The sequence below is a fragment of the Apteryx mantelli genome, chromosome 18 (genome assembly GCF_036417845.1).
Source record: "Apteryx mantelli isolate bAptMan1 chromosome 18, bAptMan1.hap1, whole genome shotgun sequence".
Taxonomy (NCBI): Eukaryota; Metazoa; Chordata; class Aves; order Apterygiformes; family Apterygidae; genus Apteryx; species Apteryx mantelli.
The window spans coordinates 10,541,370-10,565,298 of NC_089995.1; the positions used below are offsets into that span (position 1 = coordinate 10,541,370).

The 23,929-nt window shown below is 38.8% G+C and overlaps 1 protein-coding gene across 6 annotated transcripts in view; it reads right to left on the reverse strand.

Moving 5' to 3' along the window:
• RIPOR3 (RIPOR family member 3) overlaps positions 1-23,929 on the reverse strand; it is a 53,897-nt gene that overhangs the window by 20,408 nt on the left and 9,560 nt on the right. For 4 of the 6 annotated variants that reach the window (XM_067307946.1, XM_067307948.1, XM_013945063.2 and 1 more), the window contains exons 2-10: positions 11,803-11,931; positions 7,918-8,064; positions 4,492-4,570; positions 3,712-3,735; positions 3,528-3,581; positions 2,630-2,779; positions 1,989-2,052; positions 1,549-1,592; positions 745-870 (exon numbers count right to left, since the gene is read on the reverse strand). In XM_067307946.1, coding sequence (XP_067164047.1) covers positions 745-870; positions 1,549-1,592; positions 1,989-2,052; positions 2,630-2,779; positions 3,528-3,581; positions 3,712-3,735; positions 4,492-4,570; positions 7,918-8,064; positions 11,803-11,903 — 789 coding nt within the window. In that variant the 5' untranslated portion in view covers positions 11,904-11,931. Of the gene's footprint in view, positions 1-744; positions 871-1,548; positions 1,593-1,988; positions 2,053-2,629; positions 2,780-3,527; positions 3,582-3,711; positions 3,736-4,491; positions 4,571-7,917; positions 8,065-11,802; positions 11,932-13,517; positions 13,638-23,929 lie in introns of all 6 variants that reach the window. The other 2 variants (XM_067307949.1, XM_067307947.1) reach the window with 2 other exon arrangements.

The following is a 23,929-nucleotide window of genomic DNA, read 5'->3' on the forward strand; positions in this document are numbered from 1 at the left end:
TACAAGCTTCCCCCAAGAGGTACCCGCGATGCGTCACCAGCATCATAGCCCGCTAGTCCTGGTCCCTTGCTGTTAAAGATATGGCCTATTCTCTTTCAAAGCACTTTATACCTTTACTCAGAGTTCTGCCAGTTTTCTTTAAAGTACAGACAATTTGTACCAGCACATAGATGCCATTGGCTTATGGAGCATTTCTGGAGTAAAATATGGCAAAACAAAACGGAAACACGCTACACTGTAGTATACTTAAAGGGGCATGTTTGAACTACACATTCAAAAAGTACACATGTGCAGTTATATATTTTCCATACATATATTTTTCAATGAAGAACAAAACTCCAGGCATTTAATATCCCAAAATTTCACATGGGATGATTATATAAATATATATATATATATTTTTCACACTCACACACACCCCTTTCTGTCTCTACATCTTTAGACCCTAGAAAATCCCACATATTGATCATAAAAACACACATACACCAGACTCCAAAATGTGGGAAAGCAGAAGCATTAAATTAGTTTTCAGTACCAGGAGCACTAGAAAGGAAAAAGAGACAGACACCTGTTCAATAAGCAGAACATTGATTAACTGCCATTTTTAATTAATTAGAGAAAAAAACAAAAGAAACACACACACTGCTTAAGAATTTTGAAAAACACAGGGTAGGCTAACAGCTAAGCAATATGACAGGTGAGCTGTTAACCCCCTGATTCCAGCCCAACCTTCATACACCACACCTTAATTTCAAACTTCTCGTGCAGATTGGGTATAAAAATCTTTTCTTCCTCATCCCATGTTTGGCTGTCATCTGTCTCAATCTTGCCTTTCAGCCTCCATTTTTGGCGTCCCAGGCGCACAAACACCTAGAAAATGAGGTGTGGGAGGGAAACATTGAATCAGCACATCCCAGAAAATTCTCTTGGGCCAATAAGCCTCACTGTTCTAGTACTGCAGAGGCAAAGCATTTTCTTTGATCATTTTCTTTGATCACTATATATTTAGGAACTTGGATAAAGGTAGAAGATGGGAGGCACAAGTTAGCCTTGTGAGCTTTAATGCCTTAACTCAAGCACTCCCATCCGTTCTAGAAGAACCTGCAAAACTAAGTCACATACTCAGTGTAGCAGTACTTAAAATACAGGGCATATAAGAATTGATTTGGAACTGTTAGAAGCAGGAAAGCAACCCAATAACATACCAAGATACATTCAAACCATGCCAAGGGCAATATGCCAAAAAGAGGCAGCAACAAGGTTGGTTGATTGTAGGGCAGCTTTGAACACAATCACCCACCAGGTTGGCTTCAATAGGCAATCACCACCACCCTTTAAACCCTCTCAAAACACTTAAACCATGTCTTTCCCTCTTCAGTCCCGGAGTAACTAGTGAATGTGCTACAACACTGTCCTCATCAGTACAGCACATGGTTTTGTTGTACTCCATTTCCTGCTCCCCTTCTACACATTGCACCCTTGCTCTCCTATTCCTACAAAAATCACAGTAGTAAAACAAAGAAGAAAATGAATTGCTGTATACTGCACCTCATATTGGTCCCCTGGGCAGAGACGTGCAAAGCCAACAAGCCCTGAAAAGAGAAGCAAACTCCTAATATTTGTGGAATTTCATAGTGTCCCCCCAAAGCCTCAGCTTGCAATAAACAAAGTATCTGGCTAACACCTCCTTGCAGAGAGCTCCACACAGATGCTATGTTGCAACCCAAAACACTCATAAGGACAACATTTACTTGAGTTGAGGGAAGAAAACATGCCAGCTTTTGTTCTCAAATATAAAATATCATTGCAGATAGTGTTTTACGACACTGAAGCAAATAAAAGTTTGCCAAGATTCTGTTCAGAGTCTGATCCAGAAACCCAGTGGAAGCAACTAACACTTATCTTGGGTTTACTGTGTAGAAATCTCATCCATTCAGAGACTATTTATTCTGTTGACGGGTCTTGAAGGAAATGAGAAAGGAACATACCTTTCATCTTCAAGTGAAACTCTCCCAAATGGACTTCCAGTGCCCCTTCTATAAAGCACATATCCTAGAAGGAAGACTGAACAGTCACTGTGACTGAAAAGCAATGTAGAATAGCTACCCTTGCTGTACATGCCATTTTCTTATCTTACCTCTAAAGGATTTGGGCTAGATTTTACCTTTAAGAGGACACACTAACATTTTCACTACTTTTAAGACAGGAAACTGATGTAACTATACAACAGAGCTCAACTGCTTGAGCAAATCACCTTCAGTTACCTTTCATGGCTTATTTTGTAACAATAACATAGTATATTCATTATGTATTCAATTCCACAAAAAACTATATTGGGCTCCAGTATTAAAGCAGAAATCCAAAAGATTTTTCACTCATCTTCATGAATACATGACGCCAATTTAAGTAGTGGCAAACTACTCTGCTGAAAAGTTAAGGAAGAGATTTCAAGAGCTCTACCCATAAGTAGATATCTCCCAAGCTTTAGTTAGCATTATGTACCTGTATATTACTTACAGGTTAAGTTTTAAGCCCACACCATTAAAAAAAGCCATCAGAAAGCCTTGGCACATTTTCGGCTAAGAACAGAACAGTCAGCTCCTTGCCAGATGCGTGCAGTATATCCTACCTCTGTGCACCCTTGGAAGTTCTTGTAGAGCTCCACTAGGCTCTCTCTGGAGGCTTTAGTGGAAGGAGACAAGGAAAAGGCATGTTTCATATTAGCAGCCCCATCTCGCAGCCTGCACTGGATACAGTAAGCTTCATACAGCTCTTCTACCTTTAAGATTTTGGGGGGGGGGGGGGGGGGGGGGAAGAAGAAAGAACAAAAGTTACCCTGGCACAATTTTTAAGAGTTTTGGGAAGGAACATTAGCACAGCCTTCCCTGGCCAAAAAAAAAAAAATCCCCTTATCAGAGCATTGCACCATGCGGCAAGTCCTGCACTTTACAGATCGAATAAAGCGCACACTGTTTATATTTAGATATTCCTGCAAAGAAGAAGGGGATATCGATAAACTATTTGCTCTACTATCATCAGGACAGAAGACAGGAAGTACAAGAAATACTTTGTTCATGGCAAAATTACTTGGGGAGCAGGAAACTGATCCCCTCAGCACAGGTAAAGTTGTAGGTGTTTCAATCTATGTTAGAGGAGAGATTTCATTCCTTTGGAATCAGATAGTAGACATGCAGTCTCCAGAGCCACCCATCCAGGCCCCTTGTGGGAGAAGGGGGGGGATGTGAAAATCCTCCCACATCAGCATTTTTCTGAATAAACTGGCAGAGTATGCAAACTGGTTTCAGAGGCAGGCTCAGGTTGGATTGTGCCCAACATTCAGCCTGAATAGAACCATTCAGGAAAAAAATAAATAAATAAACCCTCCTTCTGTAAAGAGTGGTTACAGCTTTCAAAAAAGTACCCAGTGTTATTCCCCTTCAAAGAAGCTATGATGGAAGTATTTTTTATTCAGAGTGCGCTTATATAGCAGCATAAGCCTTACACATACAAAATAGAAATTCCCTTACCTTGCTTATGTGAAACTCCAATTTTCTGATGTATCTCTCCACAGAGCGAATTTGCTTTTAAGGGGAGAGAGGGGAGGACTTTAGAATTGTTTCGACATTTCCTAAACATGTCCTTAGGTAACAGAGTGAGCATCACTCCAATTTTTCTCTTTTTGCAATGTCATCTCCTCCTCACAAGTCTTACCTTATCCAGGTCATAATAGAAGGCCTGAAAAAGAAATACGACCAGCTGAATAGGAGAACATGTATATTTGTACATATCAAAGATACTTTCATAGTTACTACAATACTCACTATGCATATCTTTCTTTAGTTGCAGTAGATTAAGAGCCATTGTTCACTACAAGAAGACAGTAAGTCCAATACATTTAGAAGTATTCTCATTTTCTGTGCCTAGTTTGTTTGCTTACCCAGATGCCTGAAGTGAGACAGTAACAGTCTCATCAGCTGTAACAAGGATCTGGACATTGGTCATGGTATATGGGAGTTTTTGAACTTTTTAAAATCTAGCTATGAAGGATGATTTTACATCCCAAACGAAAAGCAAAGTTGGATCTATGAATTGTCTTTTCATTAACACTGTTGCTGATGGTACTCCTAGGGATTTGTGAGCATGGCAGAATCTAAGTTGCTAGGACACATTTACCAAGCAAAGCCTGACCTCTATGGCTATTCCTGTCTAGACACACGCACGAACACCAATCACCAAACAGACAACGCCTCAATAAGTAAAGGAGCATGATCTGAAAAAACACAACTGGATGTTGAAAATGGGAAATCCCAAGTTCAATTCTCACATCTAGACCACACTTGCTTGGTAAACTTCAGATTGTGATGCCCTGCTGTATCTCACTTCAGTGCTGGAACTGGAAAACCCCTGTGAGTCCCAGACATGAGACACCATCTATTTTTGCGTCAGCATTGTTAAAGTCATTAGAGTGATTAATGTCAAGAGTATTCTTACCAATCTGGAATTCCTCTTTGTATCTTTGTGTCGACCGGAGAGATAATCCAATTCAGCCTGATGCGCTTCCAAGTATTCACTGGAAAAGAAGAAAACCTGAAGTGTTATAGTCTTCCTGTATGTTCATTATAACATTTCCCCAAACATTTTTTCAGCAGAATGTTGCAAAGCCACTTCTTTCTCTTGTTTTACTGTCTGGAGATTGTGAATGGCCATATAGAGCATCAGGGGTCAGAAGAGGAGAAAGGGTGGTTTCCATAGACAAACATTTGTCCTAAATGCAGAGTCACTCCTAAAAAAGCAGAAGACAGATGTAGAGGAGCGTCTCTTAAGAAGGAGCCTAAGTACACAGTGAGTACCAATACATGCTGGATATTGCTACCTAACATTTAAGGATGTTGTAAATTAGAAATCTCCTGAATCCTTACTATTCCTTCAAGATGTGGAATGCCACAGTGCAGTTCAAGAAGGCAGCCATTGCAGAATACACATACACATGCTGCACTCACATTTGCTGTTTCTTGTTTCCCTTCATCTAAAAAAAGATCAAGTTAAAGACAGGCTTTATTCCGGGAATGTGAGGCAAAACACAAAACAAGACAGTGGAGCTGCAAGTACTAACAAAGGCAAGAGGAAAGGAGGGATGTAGGAGGAGAACAGCAGGTTCTAACACACATATCCCAGCTGACAGAGCTCTTTTTCCAGTTTAACTACTCCTGTTTGGCCTTCTAGAGTCTCTTCTGTAAGGTAGATGACCGGTTCATTTGCTTCTTACAGTTACTGAGGAGTAAGTATTCATCACCCAACTCCAGCTCACAAAACCAAAGAATTGCAACATGAAACTCTTGCATTACAAAGCCAAGCTCATAGAAGTACTCTGCATGTAAGGTAGCACAGATGTCAGTCACTGCTTTAGCAAACAGAGCTGAACATCACCTCGGCTATGCTAGACAATTTCTTGATGTAACTGTTACTTTTGCAAAATAGTTTCTGTTCTGGAAAATCGCAAAGCGCTTGGTTCTGGCTGGCTTCTATAGAGTTGCTTGCATGCCAGTGTTGTCCCTTAGGAGCTGCCACAGAGCCTTAAACTGTTTCTGTTGAGACCACCTTTTCCCAACTTTGCTTTTAGTACAGAGCAGACTCAGGTAACTATCTTCTCCTTTATGTTTAAGAGGGGAACGCAATCACTTAGTAAATACTATATAAGGAGCACAGGATCCAAAGAGTCAAAATACACGTGTTTACGCAGACAGCTGCACTTCTTCACATGTGCTTTGGCATGTTCCATTTTCTTACTGCTGCAAACCCAGTTCCCTCAAGGCACACCCTGGCTCCAGCACTCAGCTGCCTGCTCTTTACACTTGCCAATTAACAGCTCAGTGCAGAAATAGCCAAAGCTGGTGGCAGGAAAGAGTTTGATTTCCTTTTAAGAGAGCTTCACCATTTTTACATTTAAGCACATTAGAGTTGCTAGCTTGATAGAACAGTACCCAGAGGGTTAACAGAATTAAGAGTTATTTGCCATAACTATAAGGAAAGAGGCACGTAAAACATGCTCTGTACTAAAAATTCAAGCCACTCCAGCAGAAACTGGACTTAGTCTGCATTTACTTAAAATTTGGACTTTGCATCGCTATTTGATACAGTTGTTTTCTGTAGGTTACTTTAGTCAATTAGTTAGCTACTCAGTTTTGGCAGAAGCCTGATCATATGGCATTCTTTTCACAACTGGGAACAAATTCTGATCCATTTTATGGTTGCTCCTCCCAAATCCCTGATAAATTCTAAACTCTGCAAAAAAAAAAAAAAAAAACACTTGATTTCTTTGTTTTAAATCTAAATCCACTTATAAGACACTGATTCACATTTTTAAGGCCAAGACTTTATAGTCTTTTATTGGCATAAAAATGTGACACATCTGAGTTTGCAACAAATTATCACTGCTCTTTTTTGTGTGTGTTCTTAGTTTAAAAAATCTATGATCTAATACAGTAACAAAATTCTGTGGATGGCAGTAACATGCATGAAGGAACTGTTAGCGGGATGCCAACAGAAAAAGCTATAGGAATTATTAATCCAAGGGATGGTATTTTATCTTCCTATAGTAGCTTCAGGGTGTAAATAAAGTTCCTACGACCCTAGTCCAGACCCATCAACACCAACTGTAATGATTAAGATATATACATTTTAAAATATAAAATATTTATATAAATAAGATAATTATGTATATTAAAAGATTTGAGGATTCCATTAAAACTTGATGAGTTACCGTAACTGTTGTAGTCAAAGACACAGCTAAACAGCACCTGACTTCTTACAGCACCACTTCTTACTTTCTGGTCTACAATACCAAGAAAAGCAAGCTCATCCATTTTTTATTTGCCATTCCAGCACTGAATAACATCACTGTTCCAGTGAGGTAACTGACAGCTTCCTCAAAGCCAGAATACCCAAAATTCAGATTGACAGCCCATCCTTTGATCTTTATTATGCCTACAGCAGACACCCCACATCTGCCTGATAGAGACTGTGGACTAATTTAGCTTTTTGCTTTTTTACTATAGTCTCTACCAATGCAACACTGACTGTGCAGTCAACCATAATAAGACTCTGAAATGGTGCTACATTTAAAGCAAGATAACATACCCAGCACATTTAATAGTGTAATTTACCTTGCCAATAAGAAGATGGAGTCCTACTACAGCTCTACAGTTCTATTCCGTCACCTCAAGCCAGCTAAAGCTTTCAGGTGGAACTACTTGGACCTTTTCCTTACAACAAGCTGCCCAAAGATGAAAGAGGACTTTTAAACTCAAGAGTTACATTCTGTTAAAAAATAAACTAGAATAGATATCTTTAATTTAATTGTTCTCAAATTAGCATAGAGAGACTAGAAACAATTTATGAACTAGTCTCCCCACTGTGTCCTTGCAGGGCACACCCTTGCTTTCAGGTTTGGTTTTAAGTCAGCTCAGAGGCTTTCTGAGTCAAAGCAAACTTTGCACAGCTCCCTCTCCAGAAGCTTTCTTCCAGTCACCCCTGAAGTCTGCCTGCCCAGTTCCTCTTCAAGTCTCCCCTTGATATACAGGGAGATATGCATGATCTGAAAGCTTCTCTTCCTTGAGAGCGCAGCTACTCCGCAAGAGATGCAGTCTCCCATCTCCCCACAAAGTTCTACCCATCACTCACTTTAGAAAAATGTAACAAACTGGGAACAAACAAAAACATCAGCAGACCTAGAAGACTTTGTTTGCATGCAGACAGGCAAAAAGTTAGAGAAACTGTTGTTTTAAAAGGTCACAATCCAGTGTCCAGGAAAGTCACTACAAGTTTAAAGATCCAAGAGAAGACACAGACAACAATGTGATACACAGACTTAAGCACCATGACTAGGTAAGGCAATTACAATATTTAAAAAGTCCTTACTTAAGTCCTTTCTTCAAAGCTTCAAAAATTTTCTTCACCTGAAGTGGTTTTGGATCCCAGACGACTACCCCCTTCTGCAGGGAAGAATAAACCTTGGGGGATCTCAGTGACATTCTTGATCTCACTGAACTTCTGCTGAGAGACTTTCTGTAGAAAGAGAAAACAAATAAGGGAAAGATGCAAAACCCATCACCCAGGAGAAGATGCCTAGCCCACAGAGCTTCCAGGTTACAAGTTATATACCTAATCCCATGTACCTTTATTCAATAGAGCAAACTCTTAGAAATATTGAGAATACTTTCATGGACAACATTAGAAAGACAAGGCCCAGCCTTAAATATCCAGTGCAGAAAAGCTGCAAGTTTTTTGCAATTTCATCAAAACCAAAAAATGGCTCCTAAACTATAGTTCAACCAAGAGAAGAAGCCAAAATATCTAACTTGCCAGCTTCAGATAGGCACTGAAGAGCCTAGTCGCTCTTTTTTATCCTTTTTAAGGGACGTAGAAAATTGTGCAGCCCTACCTTTCTTTTGAGGTGGGCACAGAACAAGAAAAATCCCATTTTTGTAATAGGTTACTGTTCAGACTGCTAGCAATTGTCTTAAACTTGCATGGCAAATATGACCTGATTCTGTGGACACATTCACAGCAGTTATTCCACTCAACCACAGAGCTAGTCAGGTAAGGGGACAGGGATGTCCTCATTCTTACTCTCACCTGAGATGCAGGAAACCAAGGCAACAAGCTTTTTATTTGCTCAAGGTCCAACAACCATGAACTAGAGGTAGAATTAGATTTCAAGAGGCTTCTGCTCTCCAGCTATTAGTAATCCCCAAACAGTGAATGCGCTAAAGCATCAACACTTTAAGCACTATCTTGGACACAACAGTGAAACGGATTATAACTAACACACATAGTTAGTTTTAAAGCTTGATCAAGAGACTATGTATGTTTTATACTATCATTTACTCTGGTAAAGATATCCTAAAAAGCATTTAGAAATACCTAGTTCTCTGTTTTAATTCACCACCCATTTAAATGTTCACTTAAGACTCCTGACATGTTTTAGAAGAGACAGCTACTAAGCCCAGATTACATGCAAGGTGTCTTTTCAGTACCTAACATGCCACTTGCTTTTGAAAGCAATTGCAAAAACTGTCTAAAAACTTCTAACCTGAAGAATTATGAAACCTCTAGCCAGTCATTAGTTATAGCTTCACAACATTCAAACTAGAATACAAACACTGCAAACGGTTCTTTCACACTGGCAGATTCCTGCCTGGCTCACCTCTACCTTTGCGCTCTTCTAAGTCTTAATTATTTTGCTCTAGTTTTTGTTAATACTCCTCTGAAGCCAAGCCTCTAAAATAACATTATGAAGCTTTCCATTCCACCAAGCTGAGCCAACTGGTTATGCTCAGAGGGGCATCCCACCCCCTCTAAAATCTCTAGCCTACATTCAGCTCACCTGAGGAAACAATTAACTCCAACAGGCTTAATTATCCACTGGCTGCCTTAAGGTCAAGGCATGGGCTCAAGGTGTAAGGAAATAAATGAGTCTGGTCATTAAATCCTCAGCCCAACAAACCTAAGAGCTGCTACCAGTCCTGGTCTAGGAACCCTTGAGGTTTAAAATCCCATTTTCATACATTGCATAAAAGTATGGAGTGTCTAGCATGGGACTTTAGGGAAAGTACCAAAAAGCTAGATGTTATGTTGCTGCATTCCCTTGTGAACTTAGTAATTTAAGTATCAGATTCCCATTTTACAGATGACAGTAATAATATTTACTTCCTGAGGAGACCATTGTGAGGCGAAATGAAATAATGTGTCTCACTGAGAGCCTCAAAAGGAAGTTGCTAAAGAAATGCAAAAGTATATTTAGCGTCTGCTCAAGAATCTCCATGTGGACCTGATTTGTGTGTCATCTTTTGGATAGACCTTGCATAGGGCCCCTGCAGTCTCCTGCTGCGTTGTGCAACAGTGCCTGAGAGAGAAAGTAGTTAGGAAAGGGTGATTAGAAGATTTCTTCACTACGCTGGGGAAGGTTCTTGGGTATTCACCAGGCTGTGACTACATATCTAGTGCACATCATCATTTCAAAGTATTTTCCAGAGGGTGGAGATTCCTTAACAAAACTCTCCTCTGTCTAAGCAGCTAATAACAAAAAGCAACATCATGAAAAACGCATAAGGAGAGGCATGTGGTTAGAAAACCTTTGCAGTTAAAAGTAACACAATAATGTTAAGGGAAATATGAACTTTTCTATTTGGAGCATTCTTACCCTGCTGGATGTGCCTTTGCTGGAACAACAGCTGTTCAACACTTTTCCTGGTAGATCCTTTCCCTGCAAGAACTCCCACTATGTACTGCCAGCTCAAGTCTGTTTATATAATTTGTTGCCTGTGTTTTTCTCAAGATCTTAGTAATACCTGTGATTTAAGATGTCCAACCCTTGCTAGGTGTAGTATTATTATTCAGCTTCCACAACAAATGTATTTATTCAAATGTAAACACTTCTTGATTAGGTCACAATAATGTTGGATTTTCATTACTGCTCACACTTCACCAGTGTTGTGTTTAGCTAAAAGGTCAATTCAATCATTTGGTTCTTTGAAAATATGTTTTATGAGATGAGTCAGGTATTTTACTTATATACAGCAAGATTTTTTGACTACAATATTTTTAGAGGCATATTTTTTAATACTTCTATATGATGCTTCTAAATGATTCACTTCATTATTATTCTGGCATGCACTGGCAGCCAGAGATTATATTAATTTTCCATTTATAAATCATACCTTCTAAAAGCACTCCACAGACTATATAGGGATCATTAAATTCAGAAAAAGAACAAGAATGCTTCTAGTGGCAAAGCTGGAAAGTTATCGGTTTAAAGCAATGCTATGCAACAATTTATGATAAGCAAAAAGGGAAAAGCAGTGCAGTATGGTTTAGTAATTACGGCAGTGGACTGAAAACTGGAAGACTGTATTGTAACCTTGCCTGTACTCTTGACCTTACTGACAGTAGTGAATTCACAGTAGTCGTCTTTGTCTTCCCTCCCTCCTCTGTTTGTAGCAATGCCAGAAAGCAGTCCTTCCTCCAGTGTAATGTTGCTCTGCTTAAATAACTGCAGGAGTTTAGTCGGGCTCAATTACATATTTTGCCAGAATAAACCTTCAACATCCCTATTATGAGACTTTTAATTATCATAACTATTCAGAAGGTTTTACCTTTTATCTGAAAGCTGGCACAGTCAGAATTTGTCAGTGGTACCAGGCTGTGAGCAGGACTGGGCGCTAGAGCGCAGACTCAGCAGAAGAATGCCTCCTACTGGCGCATCAACACTAAGTCTTGAGCAGGCTGAGATCCCAAACACTAATGTCCCATGAAACTCTCTGAAAGGCACAGCTCCTTCTAATTCTTACTTCATCCATTTAAATTAGTAATTTATGAAAACTGGAAAAATGGGGGGGTTGGTATTATTTATCTGTGAGTATCAGACCTATTTCATGTGCTAGCAATAAGGTGATTTCTGTGCTCTTATCTGTTTCTGAGCTTGCAGAAACACAGCAGAGAACTGGGTTTCGGTGACTATAACAAATAGAGTTTAGGTAGTCTTTCATATCAACACCTTTCATATCAACACCTTGCTGAAAGAAAGGGATGCTATAAACACTGCTACATAACCTCTGAAATACAGCCATCTCTGACATACAATGCAATAGCTGTTTATCAGTGCACAATGACAACACACAACACTTTAAGATAAGACTTAAGGAACAATTTCTATATATGGATGCCGGAAGTCAGCAAATACATTCATGGTACCTAATGTCTCTTGTCCAGAGGACCAGGTGCTTTTCTTCTTGTGTTACTTACGCCAATTTTCTGCTTTGCATAGTGCTGAATCCAGTGAAGGAAGAACTCCTGCTGATACCACCCCCATCACCAGGAGAGACGAATGTGAGTTTGACTGACATGATTGCCAGTCAGTAAGTCTGTTGGCTTCTGAAATAAACAGAAAAACAGATGAGTGAAAACCTTCCTGGCAGTTCACACTTAGACAGTGCTGAGCTGCAAGAAAGAGAAAACTCAGAACAACAGCCACTAGATTAACCAGAAAAAAATGCTTGTCTGCTAAACATGTTTCCTCTGTTGCCATCCACAACACAATTAATAAGGAACCGAACCATCTGAAACAAAATCTCTCATGCCCTCTGCAATTGCTGATTGATTTTGCAAACTTACTGTGTAAAAGTCAGAATACCCCTCAACTTACAGGCTCTCTGCATTTCTGATTTTTAAAAAAATTGTAATTGTCCCACTGCTGAAAGGGGGAGTTCAGGCCAACCCATGTATTTCCAAATCAGTCTGGATGCCAGAACAATACTTAAGCCCCAGACTTAGTCAGGTCCAAAAAGCAGTTCTTTGCATCTGTGCAGAGCCTCACTGAAGTCAACGGTAGAATGAGGGCTTTGGCTGAGCGTGGTACTTAAGCCCAAGGCAGAAGTCTGGTTTTAACAGTAAAATTCAGGTTCAGGCTCCTCCTCTGGCAGAATTTCTCTTTGATTGCTCTCTTCTGTTTTCCATCAGTCAAACTCTTTTGCTTTCTGGAGAATTGTGTTCCCTGCCATATGTCTATAGAATCCAAGTTACAATATAAGTAACAGACATATCCATCAAAGCAGCTGTAGAAAATCACCCAGACAGTTAATATACAGAATAATTCCCTTCCTTCCCCCTACAGGCTGGTGTAATGTAAACATCACAGCTAGCATCTTTGCTTTAATATTTTTAATGATGCCAAAATGAGGGCCAAATCCTAATTTCCTTTAGTTCTTACTCCTTACTCACACAAAACTCCATTTGAAATTGCTGAGAATTTTTGACCAAGTAAAACAAAAAACCTGGAGTTCCTCTTTTCTCTTTCTATAGAGAAGTATAAACAGAAGCGGAAAACTCCAATAAGGAGGTCTGCATGGAGATACTCCATGAAAAAGTTTGTCCTATGTTACAGAATGTGCTCCAAAACATTGGGAGCTCTTAATCAAACAGTGTAGATACTGGAAAAAAACATCTGCACCCAATCCCTGTGCCTTCGCATTATTCCAGCTGCATGGCTGCAGTTATTCAGACTAGAAGCCCAGAAATGTCAGAACAAGACTCTTTCCTGGCTCTGCCACTAGCTTGGAGAGCAACCTAACTCAGTGTTCTTCCAGACTGGATGTAAAGCATTGAATGACTGCTGGTTAAAAATACTTCCCAAGAGGGATGAGATTTTGAGCAGATTTTGCAAATTCTGGGTTAATCTACAGGTACAGGGAATTACTGTAAGTGACTGTGCTTTAGGTACCATTATCTGCTATAGCAGTAACTAAAGTAGTCATGGGTTTCCATAAGCAGAGATCCTGTCTGAGTGAGAACCGATTATGTGATGTGAAACCTTTCAGCTAGTTCCCTGGAGTGAAGTCTTAAGACGCCTATTTCTTTGTCCATCCTACAGGCTTTACCAAGCTCACAAATACATCCATGAAAAACAGACAAAAGGTTTTAGAACAAGATCTGACGATCATAAATTTGAGCCAAATGGTTACCTGCTTTGCAAGCTACCTTGTTGTTGCATAGAAGACAAGTGTTGGGTATGGCTACTTATTCGGTACCTCCGTGCATTAAACTCCATAGGACTCCACAGCTTCAGTGGCATCAATAGAAATCTGTTACATGGACAAATTTAGGTGCATCTCAATCACCTTTTAATCAAATTGCACAGCAGTTATGTTCTTGTGCTTTGAAAGGATGCCTCCTTTACACCCCTAATCAGAGAGGGCACTTGCATCACATCACAGCTGAAGTTTTGTAATATTTTCCATTCTTTCCCTTAGTTTTCAGATGCTTATAAGTCTGTGAACAGTCACCCCATCAAAAGGATCATTAGTCTGAAAGAAATATGCAACTTACTGAAAAATGTCATTGCATAACAAGCTGTTAAAGGAAGAAATAAAAGGAACAGCCTCATGGTTATTGACCACATCCCTCATCAAGGCTGAGACAGATTCCCAGGATCCATTCTTCAGCTCCCTAACCTAGGAATCCTATTTCATGAGTAGAAGCGAGGGAGGAAATGCAGGAGGAAGCTTGCATAATTTTATAGGACTCCTAAAGCCTATATAGCAAGAGGCTGAAAGGCTTTGAAACTTGCAGATATTAAACAAACACAATCAGGGAGATCCCGGACAGGGAACAGGAAGCTGAAACTGCTGAGAAGATTCCTGCAGGAAAAATGTGTGGTACTGAACCCTGGACCTAAGGAGTTAAGTTTGAAAGGTACAGAGCCCACGGCTCGGCCGGTGAGAGAACTGAATTGCTTAGCCTTGATTCTCTTGACACATATGTTAGTATAAACCAAATACTATTCTGGACTCCAAAAAGATACACTGCCGCAAATTAGTGTAAATGAGAGATGTATTGGACCTCTCTTATGTATAGCCATAAACATTTTAAAAATGCTGGTGTTTTTGTTGTGTTTTTTTTTTTAACTGCACAAAGGTTCAGCCCTCAAGGCCACTGACTCTGTCATGTTTAGTTGCAACATATATAGCTACATTCAAATACAATTCACAAGCACATTTTTACAGATCCGAACAGTTTCTTCTCATAAGAATAAAAGGAATCTAAATAACCTCAAGAGCATCATTAAAGGGGTTATCTATTTTACTTTGAAATAATGTTGATAAAGTCATGGTACGCACCTGCAATATATTTTTGGTAGTGACCTAGAAATCTTACAGCTCATTTCACACTTCTGACTAGAAGGCCATAAGTAGGATGTCATGACAGCATTTTATTGGTAAGAAAGATTTATAAATGCAGTTGTTTAAACAGAGGGTTTTGCTAGCCAGAGTGTCTGTATAAAAGCGCTGAGCTACATTACAACTGCCCCTGAGTAAAAGCATCTGGACACATCTCAAATTGAACTCTCCTTTTAGGCTAGAAATAAACCAGATAAGGACCCCTGACAAAGCTGAGTTCAAACCGTCTTCCAATCTGTAATCTCTGCTGGGCAGGACAATGTCTTCAGATCTCTTAAATACAGGGATTATGCCCTTGGGATCAGCGGTATGCCCTCACTTTTAATCTTCCCCGAAAGCACAGAATGTGAGTACGGTAGCTCGCTCCGGGCTGGCACATGGAGAACACAAAATATCAGGCCCAACAGAAGGTGCCTACAGCCAGGGCAGTAAAAATACTGATCTGCTGGAGAAAAGAAGGAGGCTTGAAAAAGCCTTATAATGTTTGAGAGTCTTACACAGACCTCCAAACTGCCAGATATTAACTTACTCTAAGATTTTAATATGTGCAATTTTGTAAAACAGAGATTTCAGGGCTTACAAAATATATTTTTAAAATAAATTGAAAGAGTTTTTTTTTTTTTTAAACTAAAGGAGTATGTTTGTTTATTCCTATTTTCAATGATTTTCAGTGCCCCAATATCCAGACATACAGGGCCAAACATTTATGCTTTTATGCAGCAATGAGTACATTCAAATTGCAAGTCCTACTTAGTCTGTGTTAGTTCTAAGCTATTCCCCAAGCCAAATGACCTTCATCCGCTACAAACAAAAAGCTGGTGTCTGTTTGTGTTTATTGCTAAACTTTTCCAACCCTAGTTACATACTTAATTGTTTCTAGGCACAATAGTTTCAACAATTTTATGAGGAAAATATGACTCACTGACTTCTTGCAAAACATTTCTGCTTGTGTTTTGTACTTTAAATTGGTAGCCATGTTTTTGTTTCATATCTCCTAGAGGTTCACTAGAACTTGGTGAACTACTGCTAGTGGAAGGTATCCCTGTTGTCTTAGAACATTATAATGTTCCATTTGTGAATGACCTGTTGGTTAAGAGACTCACATTTGCTTCCTGTTGTGTGTTTGCAAAAACTGTACCAGACTTTAACTTCCTACAGTGAATTGTGGATACATGCATCAAGTTGATAGCCTAGATAACAAGGGACTACAGATCTCGCCGGTATAGCAGGACCCACTGTTCATTGGCTTCAGCAAGCTGCAGCTGCATATTAACCAAAAAATAAAAGCCAGGTTGAAACCAAGCAAAGTATTAGTCACTATATAAAATAATTCAGATGATAGAACAGAAACTATTAAATGTCAATCAGTTAAGACAGTAAAGTGATCACATTTATGATTCTGGATAGATCATGAGATCACAATAATTTCTTTTATGCCACTTGATGCTAACTTTCTCCTTTCATTTTTAGGTTACTATTGTTATTTTTCAAATATAACTTTGGCCGCATTATACTAGCTTTACTTGCAAGGATGACAGGGTCATTCTGTCTTCTAGCTGTGAAAACCGAACAGAGTTAATTTTATTTTGTATTATCACAACATAATCCTTTTTTCAGTATCAAACGTGCCCACCATTTTATTGGAGGGACTTCAGTCTTGACTCTGAAATACCTGGTCGATACTTGTGCCTACATGAAGAATTTTTTTAGTAAGTGGGTTTCGGCATAGAACAGTCTATACAAATTTGATTAGTGGGTTGTCACCTAGAATCTACGTCTTTTTAGAGCATGGTTTTAGAATATTCACTTCATCTCCATGACAGCCCAACAAATTTGCCATTTGTGGGAACTGGTTCTACACATTTTCCAACGAAACTCAATTTTCATTGTCCATAACCAAAACAAATAGTGAACTTTTATGGACTTATTGCTTACTCTAGAAAAGATCTGTGATTCCAACAAATCAGCTGCTGTTCCAAAAAAACCTTCAGCCAAAGGTGGTTTTGCTACTTATATCACTTCCCTGAATTTATTATAAACTCCACCACTAAAGCAGTTTTGCTGGTATAATTGCATTTGTACTAGGGCTTTAACTGATAGAAATATATACCACAAACACCTAACAGGTGAAAAGACAACCCTGACATCATTACACTAGAAACTTTCTAGCATAAGTCTAAGTCAAGACTGATTTTGCAAACTTGGCTAAGTTTTCCTACCATCACATTGATGCATTCACAATTATTTTTCTTCCTCTCATTTATTTCAAAACTTGGGAAGAAGGATTTAACTACCATTTCTGTCTCCTTGCGATGGCTGGAATCCATTTCAGAACACTTATAGCAGACAATGGCATTTGAGTCTTTCACGACACTGATAAAGAAAAAATCAAATTGCCATAGTGTATTACAATACTGTCAAAGTTTTTGAACAAAATCTTAGTGTTGGTCAGGGCCTGAACCAGTGAAACTTTTTCTGTGATTTCAATATCCTGGAATAGGCTGGAAGTTTCTAGATCTTGGCACTTACATTGCAGCCTTGGACATTTAGAGAATCCAGACCCATTAAAATTAATGAAACTCCTGAGATGTGATAGCAACAAGACTCAGACCTCATTACTCTGAAGGTATATGTAATGAAGGCTGACTGAACAATGAATGAAATGACTATCTTGTGTTCAGCACAGTGTTGAGTCCACTGGGAAAGTACACACTATATTTAATCTTTGCTCTCAAGCATTCTTTAGAAAAACCATTGACCTCAGTGGCAATGTCTACTTTGCTAGATAAACATTCCAAATTTATGATTAAAAACCCTTAAATTTTCAGCATTTTTGTTCAATTATTACACAGACATTCTATTTATACTGTTATTGGCAGAACTAAGAAAAATTTCCCTGGTTATTTTTCTAGATATGAAAAGCCATTTGAATTAGAGAGACAGAAAGGGTCCTTGACGCTGCATCTCAATATAGCTATTTTCATGCAGCATTACACACAAATGGGGATCCTTTCTTCAGCTATATCCTCTCCCTGGAAGCTCAAGATCAAAGAAGCACGGGAAAATCTGCACAGGTTATGCGTGATTCACTGTAATGCCAGAACTCTGACTTCAGGGTAACATTCATCTAGAACTAGCATCTCACGCCAACACACATAACCTGTAAGTAGTCCACCACACAGACAGGGGAACAGCCGTTGTAATTACGGGTATTGAAAATGTATGTTCTATAGTTTATCAAGTTTATATGCTAAAACAGATTTGCCAAAATGAAAGTAATGGGAACAAATAGCTCCCTGTGATGAGCATCTGAAAATTTTCCTCTTGCTACTTTTACCACCAATCTCTGAAGCACTAACAGGTCAGTTTTGCTTCTTCCCTGCGTTTTCCTGCTCTCCTGTCTCACCACTACTCATGTTTTCCTCCCTGCTGCCTCTTATAATGAGAATAAAACAATGTAGATAGCTGAACTGGTTCAACCTTCTATGCAGAAAAAGGCAATCCATGCAGGGAACCATCTTCTACCAGTCAAAGAGATATAGTTGGCCACAGTGTTGTAACATCCAGCAGATCTATAGCTGTATAGATACGTGAACAATCCTGCATCAACCCATGCTCATCAGACATTTCTGCAGTTTTAAGACTTTAAGCAATTACATAGCAATTTGGCTTAAAGTACAGAGCCTACTAATGGAAGATTTTGCTTCTCTACATACCTACACTGCATACCACAGAACTTCTTGCCCTAAACCTGTTTAACTCAGATTGTTAGATGGGCCCTTCACTTTGCATCAAACTTGCATCTGTCAGGTTGTATTTTCAAAATCTCAAATGATTTAGGAATATAATCCTATTTTCAAAAGCAATTTAGGCTCTTAGGAGCTAGTTCCATTGATTTTTAATAAGAATTACATTCATATCTCACAATATTTAAAAAGATGGGGCCTCAGTATGTTACTCATTTTGGTACTTTTGATTTTTTTTTTCTGGGCAAATTTAACTCTTAAATATATGTTTAAATACCAAATATATGACATACACTTTCCTCCTAGCATATTCAAGCCATAATGAGAAAATCAGATAAACAGCTTTGCCTCAAGTTATTGCTTTAGTCATTCACTGCAAAGGCCCATCTACAGCTTTATGCCAGCTTCTGAAAGCGAAGCTCTAGAGTCCAGGTTTGCTGGACTCTTCACTCTTCTGAGACTGAAGTTCTGGACTTCAGGTTTGCCATACAGCAATAAATTTTAGTATCACAAGCAGTCCTTTCAAACAGCTTCCCATGTGCGGGGGTAGTGCATATGATGTAACCATTCCTAGTGTAGTTTCTTGAACACAGGACTGGACTTTCAAGCCCAAGATGACCTGTTTTTCAAGCCTGGAATTCAAAATGTTGCTGTATTTCTAATTAGCTTTCATCTAAGCATACAGATCCAAATTCTATTCTCAGTGACGCTGATGCACCTTGGAGGAAATTCATCAGTCACTTATTTCAGACTTCCAGTAGAATCCCAGCAGCAAAAGTTGGCCCATATTTAGCTAATGACCTGGAAACTATTTTTCAAGGGATAATTTTGTGGTTAACTTTGTATCTCCCTCTAGTGGCAGAGGATATCAAACAAATGAAGCACAAAGCAGACCTTGTTACAGATCGCACACTGATGTATTGCACCTATTTCTTCCAGACAAATTGCTACCTGGAATCATGTTTGGCTGTAAATCCCACTGTTACTTTTTGGTAATACTGTAATAAGAAGAGAATCAGGGACTGCATATAACCAAAATCCCCGGTCAGCTCCTTTGCCAGTATGTGGCCTATCCATACAGGCACACGTAGTGTCTGCGTGCTTGCCTGCATCGCAGCTCTGCTAGGCGCTGTGAGTGCTTTTGCACTGTTTTGCTTTCCTCTTCAGGGAAAGGCACAGAACAATTCACCCATTATCAGCTGATTTATGAGCACAGGGCTTGCTGCTAGCTCCTCTGGTTTCAATTTCAAACTTGATGACAAACTTTCAAGCCTGAATCAGAGATTCAGGAATGTGGCAGGCTCCACACGCTAGCCTGACTTGCAGCTTTTTCAGCTTTGGCAGAATTTGAGGCTGCAGTTAGCTGCATTATAATGAATACTTAAAAACAAATTCCTAACAAGAGAAGAAGCAGATGGCATTGAGAGAGAACAACTTACAACTGATGAACAGTCTCTTCCATTTCTGACAAACAAAAATTTGCCTGACAGCAATGCTCTGAATCCTATGAATCCTGACTTTGAGAGGTTCCTCCTTCTTAATTAGAAACTCCAAGGAATATTCTTCTGCAATATATATCTCTTCTCTCCACTTGCCCCAATCTATATCTGAACACGTTACATCTAGACTTAATCTGCACGATCATGTCTCCATCCATTGGCCAATGCTAAAACCTCCTAAAAGCCTGTTGCCAGGTCAGCTTTAAAAAACAACAACAACAAAAAACCCCTGTCCTTTATCTCAGCCTTAGGGTTGTGGAAAGTCCCAGTGTTTAATCTTCAATAGAAACCACCATGATGGGTAGATAAGTGTTTCTATTATTACACTCAGAAGTATATGTTAACCAAAACAGATGACAATCTTTCAGTAATTGTGGAATATGATGTGATGGCAGCATGTGGGATGTCTTTTGATATCTTCAAAAGTGAAGTCTGTGAATCATGGCATACTGGCGTGTGTCCTAGGGCATGTTTCTGAAGTGGGAGAAACCTTCTGTCACTTAGCCTTCTGATCGTGAAAATTGTCCTTTTATTAAGAATTAAACCATTAAGTCAACTTCCTGTGGCAACAATGTTTTGTTCCCACAAATGTTACCAAGATGATTTTGCTCCATAGAAAAAATGAAGTTGCTAGGGTAGGACTAGTATCCCAAAGAACACTGGAAAAGGAAGAAAAGTATACAAAATGTAACATAAGCGGGACAGAGACATGTCTTTGGAGAGAGAGAAAAGTTTTATATTTTAAAGCAAAATATTTCCTTTAGTGCAGAATAGACACAGGTTTTTTATTTTGCTTTTTGCAAAGTCAGTATTTCCATTACTGATAAGTGAATTTGGGTAACTATAATTGCAAACGGTTTTGTCTTTTTTTTTAGAAAGGGATGTCAAAATCAAGACAATTTCAAATGTCTCTCATTGGACATCTAGCAGCTGAAGCTTCAAAAATCATTTGGCATGTTTGAACATTTTATCTAGGATGAATTTGCTCAATATCTTCTAACACAGGCTTGAACTCATTATATTCTCTAATGAATTAGGGTAACTGTCATAGAAACGTTAACACTGTGTTCTGTCCTAATGTTCCCTTTCTGTAGACACAGGGACACTCTACAACTATGTAAAGTTTTCTTGTGGAAATAAACAGGAGCCTTTGAATATCTGTGGATATCTCTGTACTTTTCCCTTTATTCCCTACTCATTTCTAATACACATGCTCCGACATTCATGGCCCACATTTTTTATGCTGTTATTCCCTGCTTTTATTTGGTTTGAGTTTGTTTTTAATGAGGTGAACTTTGCACAGCCCAACTCTAGCTCCTATAAAATCTGTGTCTTAAATGGCCAGATTTAGAGATTTTGCATGGAAAAAAAAAAAAGCCCACATACTAACCACACAGCTGTACTTAGAAACAGATGTTTTATCCCCTTTAAACTGAACTAATGAGGACAGGAGTATGGATCAGATAGGCCAGACTCAGGAAAACTTTTGTCTAGATTTCGAATGTGGAATTCTGGCTTGCAGAAAAGACTGGAGATTTCACCTAGGGGGAGGAGAAACAGGTGGCAAATCCACTCACGATGCAGATTTGCACTGCTGCACTAACTTCAAGGCTTTTCCCCTTTGCAACCCAGCCCAGCTCCATGTCAGCTTAAATGCGATTCACTGAACTCACACGAGTATCCCATCCACACAGGCCAAATACTCAGTTCATATGAACTGCCATAACTCTATTGAAATCGATCTATTAAGAGAGGTTGAAGATTTGGCCCTGCGTCTCCTTTGCAGTTAGCAAGTATGACAGGACTCTACATCACTCTTTCCAAGGCTTCTGTAGGACAGAAAGCAGACCAGTCATCTTGAATCAGATGCAGTGAAAACTGTAAGCTCTGATGGAAGTTTGGCTACATGGAAAAATTTTAAAATTGATTTTGCACATCAATGTGATCTTAAGATATAAAGTGTTTTCTGCTGCTAGTTCAGAAACAGATAAGGTTCTTAAGACCATTGCTTCTCTGCCCAGTCTTGCTCCCATCAAAGTCACTGGGAGCTTTGCCATGACTTCAGAGAGAGGAGGAACAAGACCTTTGCAATCATGATTTGGCTCTGACACTGGAAAAATGCATTAGTTATGGCTTTCCATAGAAAAGATGCTTCAGGTTTTCCCTCTGAATCCTAGTCTAAATTCTCTAAAAAAATTATTCAGGATTTGTGTTTAAAAATTCTTCATCCATCTTCTCCCTTGCAGTAGAGAACGGGTCCCTTGCACTAAGCCATGACAGCAAAAAAGAATTTTCTGCTGTATAAGGCTTTGTGAGACACAGTCATTACATGCAGAGGAAACTGGGGCTAGTGGGGCCCTAGTTTCCCTAAGGGCTATCATAATATAAATTATTAATAATAAAAATAAACACTGGCTAGCTGGAACTTCTCTTTTTTTCATTCCCCTAGAGCTTAGTTTTGTCATGGAATTAGCTAAATAAAGCCCACTTGAAAGAATGCTTAATTGCAAACAATCCAAACAAAACAAAAAGGAAATAATTGGATCTTAAACATTGTACACTCAAAGTAGATGGCTTTGGAAACAGCTGAAAGAATACTGTATATTAGAATACACATGGTGAAATGAGTAGTTAAGCAAAATGTAGTCTAAACCAGATTACGTTTGCTTTTAAACTAGAAATTCAAGCTTTGCCAGTCTGGTTCTGCCTAGAAGACACTTTGTATTATTTGAAGTCTAAATAGAATTACAACATCGCTCTTTAAAAGGAGCAAAATCAGGGGAGGCAAACTTGCGGACTTTGGATATAGTTTGCCCAGGACAGATCATGATGATCTACAATGACTAGTACTCCATTACTCCTTAAATCTGTTTGAGCCTAGAAAAGATAGGTTAGCAAAAGCTACTATTTCAACGGATTATTCTAACACAGCTTATTTCCCTGGAAGTTGGCTAGGGACAGCTCACATAAACAGTTCTGACAACAGATCTCAAAAGGAGAGCAGTGGTGTCTTCTACCAGAATAACTGATTGCAGAGTTCACATCTGCCTTACCCTTCATAAACTCCCTTTTTTCAGACCTATGTTTTTGTTATAGACATTTAATTCAAATATTTCACAGTCAGCTAACAGAAAGTATCTCTTTGGGCATGTGAAAACTCCCTTTTGATATTCTTTAAAGGTTGGGACAGTTACCACACTTTTTCTTAAGGCAAAAATATTTCTAGTGAGACCTGAAAATATCTTTAATGTGATTGAAACTTGTAAACAAGCAAAAACAATGTTTATTTCTACACTGCAAAGAAGCAAAAAGAGAAAAAACCCTTTCTCCTCTTTTAAAAGTAGATAAATGATAACCAAATCATACTTATTAACATATGTATTAATAATATGTATATATTTATTAATAACATGCATATTAATAAATTTGAAAATTAATAAACTGTAAAATGATCTCTCTTTGGATGCCCCCTGTTTGGTGTGACATGAAATCAGACTAGTGGTAAGCAATTGAAAGTGCAATGCCTAATCGGCCACATGTTTACTTTCCCACTTATCAATAACTAACATTAACAAGACTTCTGCCAGAGATAATAAATTCCTGGAAGTGTCAGGCTCTTCTAGCTCACCCAGCCTAAGCACAAGAAGTTACTCACTGAAAAAGAAAAAAAGGCATAAGTAACTGGAAGTGCTAAGCAGAAGTTGCTCAGTAGCAGAATTGGTTGAGATCAAACCACTTCAACATTTAGGCCAAAAGTTAATCTAATTTTAAGGTCCCTTGAAATGTTATGAATATCATCAACAAACACAGCAAGAGTCACTTACGAAAATGACTTTCAGTTTTGTGCACAAAAAATCAATAGGATCTCTGTCTCAAACTTCTTCAAAGACTATGAACTCAATTCTTTGTTCCTTGAGGACTCCGAGCTTTTACTGCAAATAGCAGTCACATC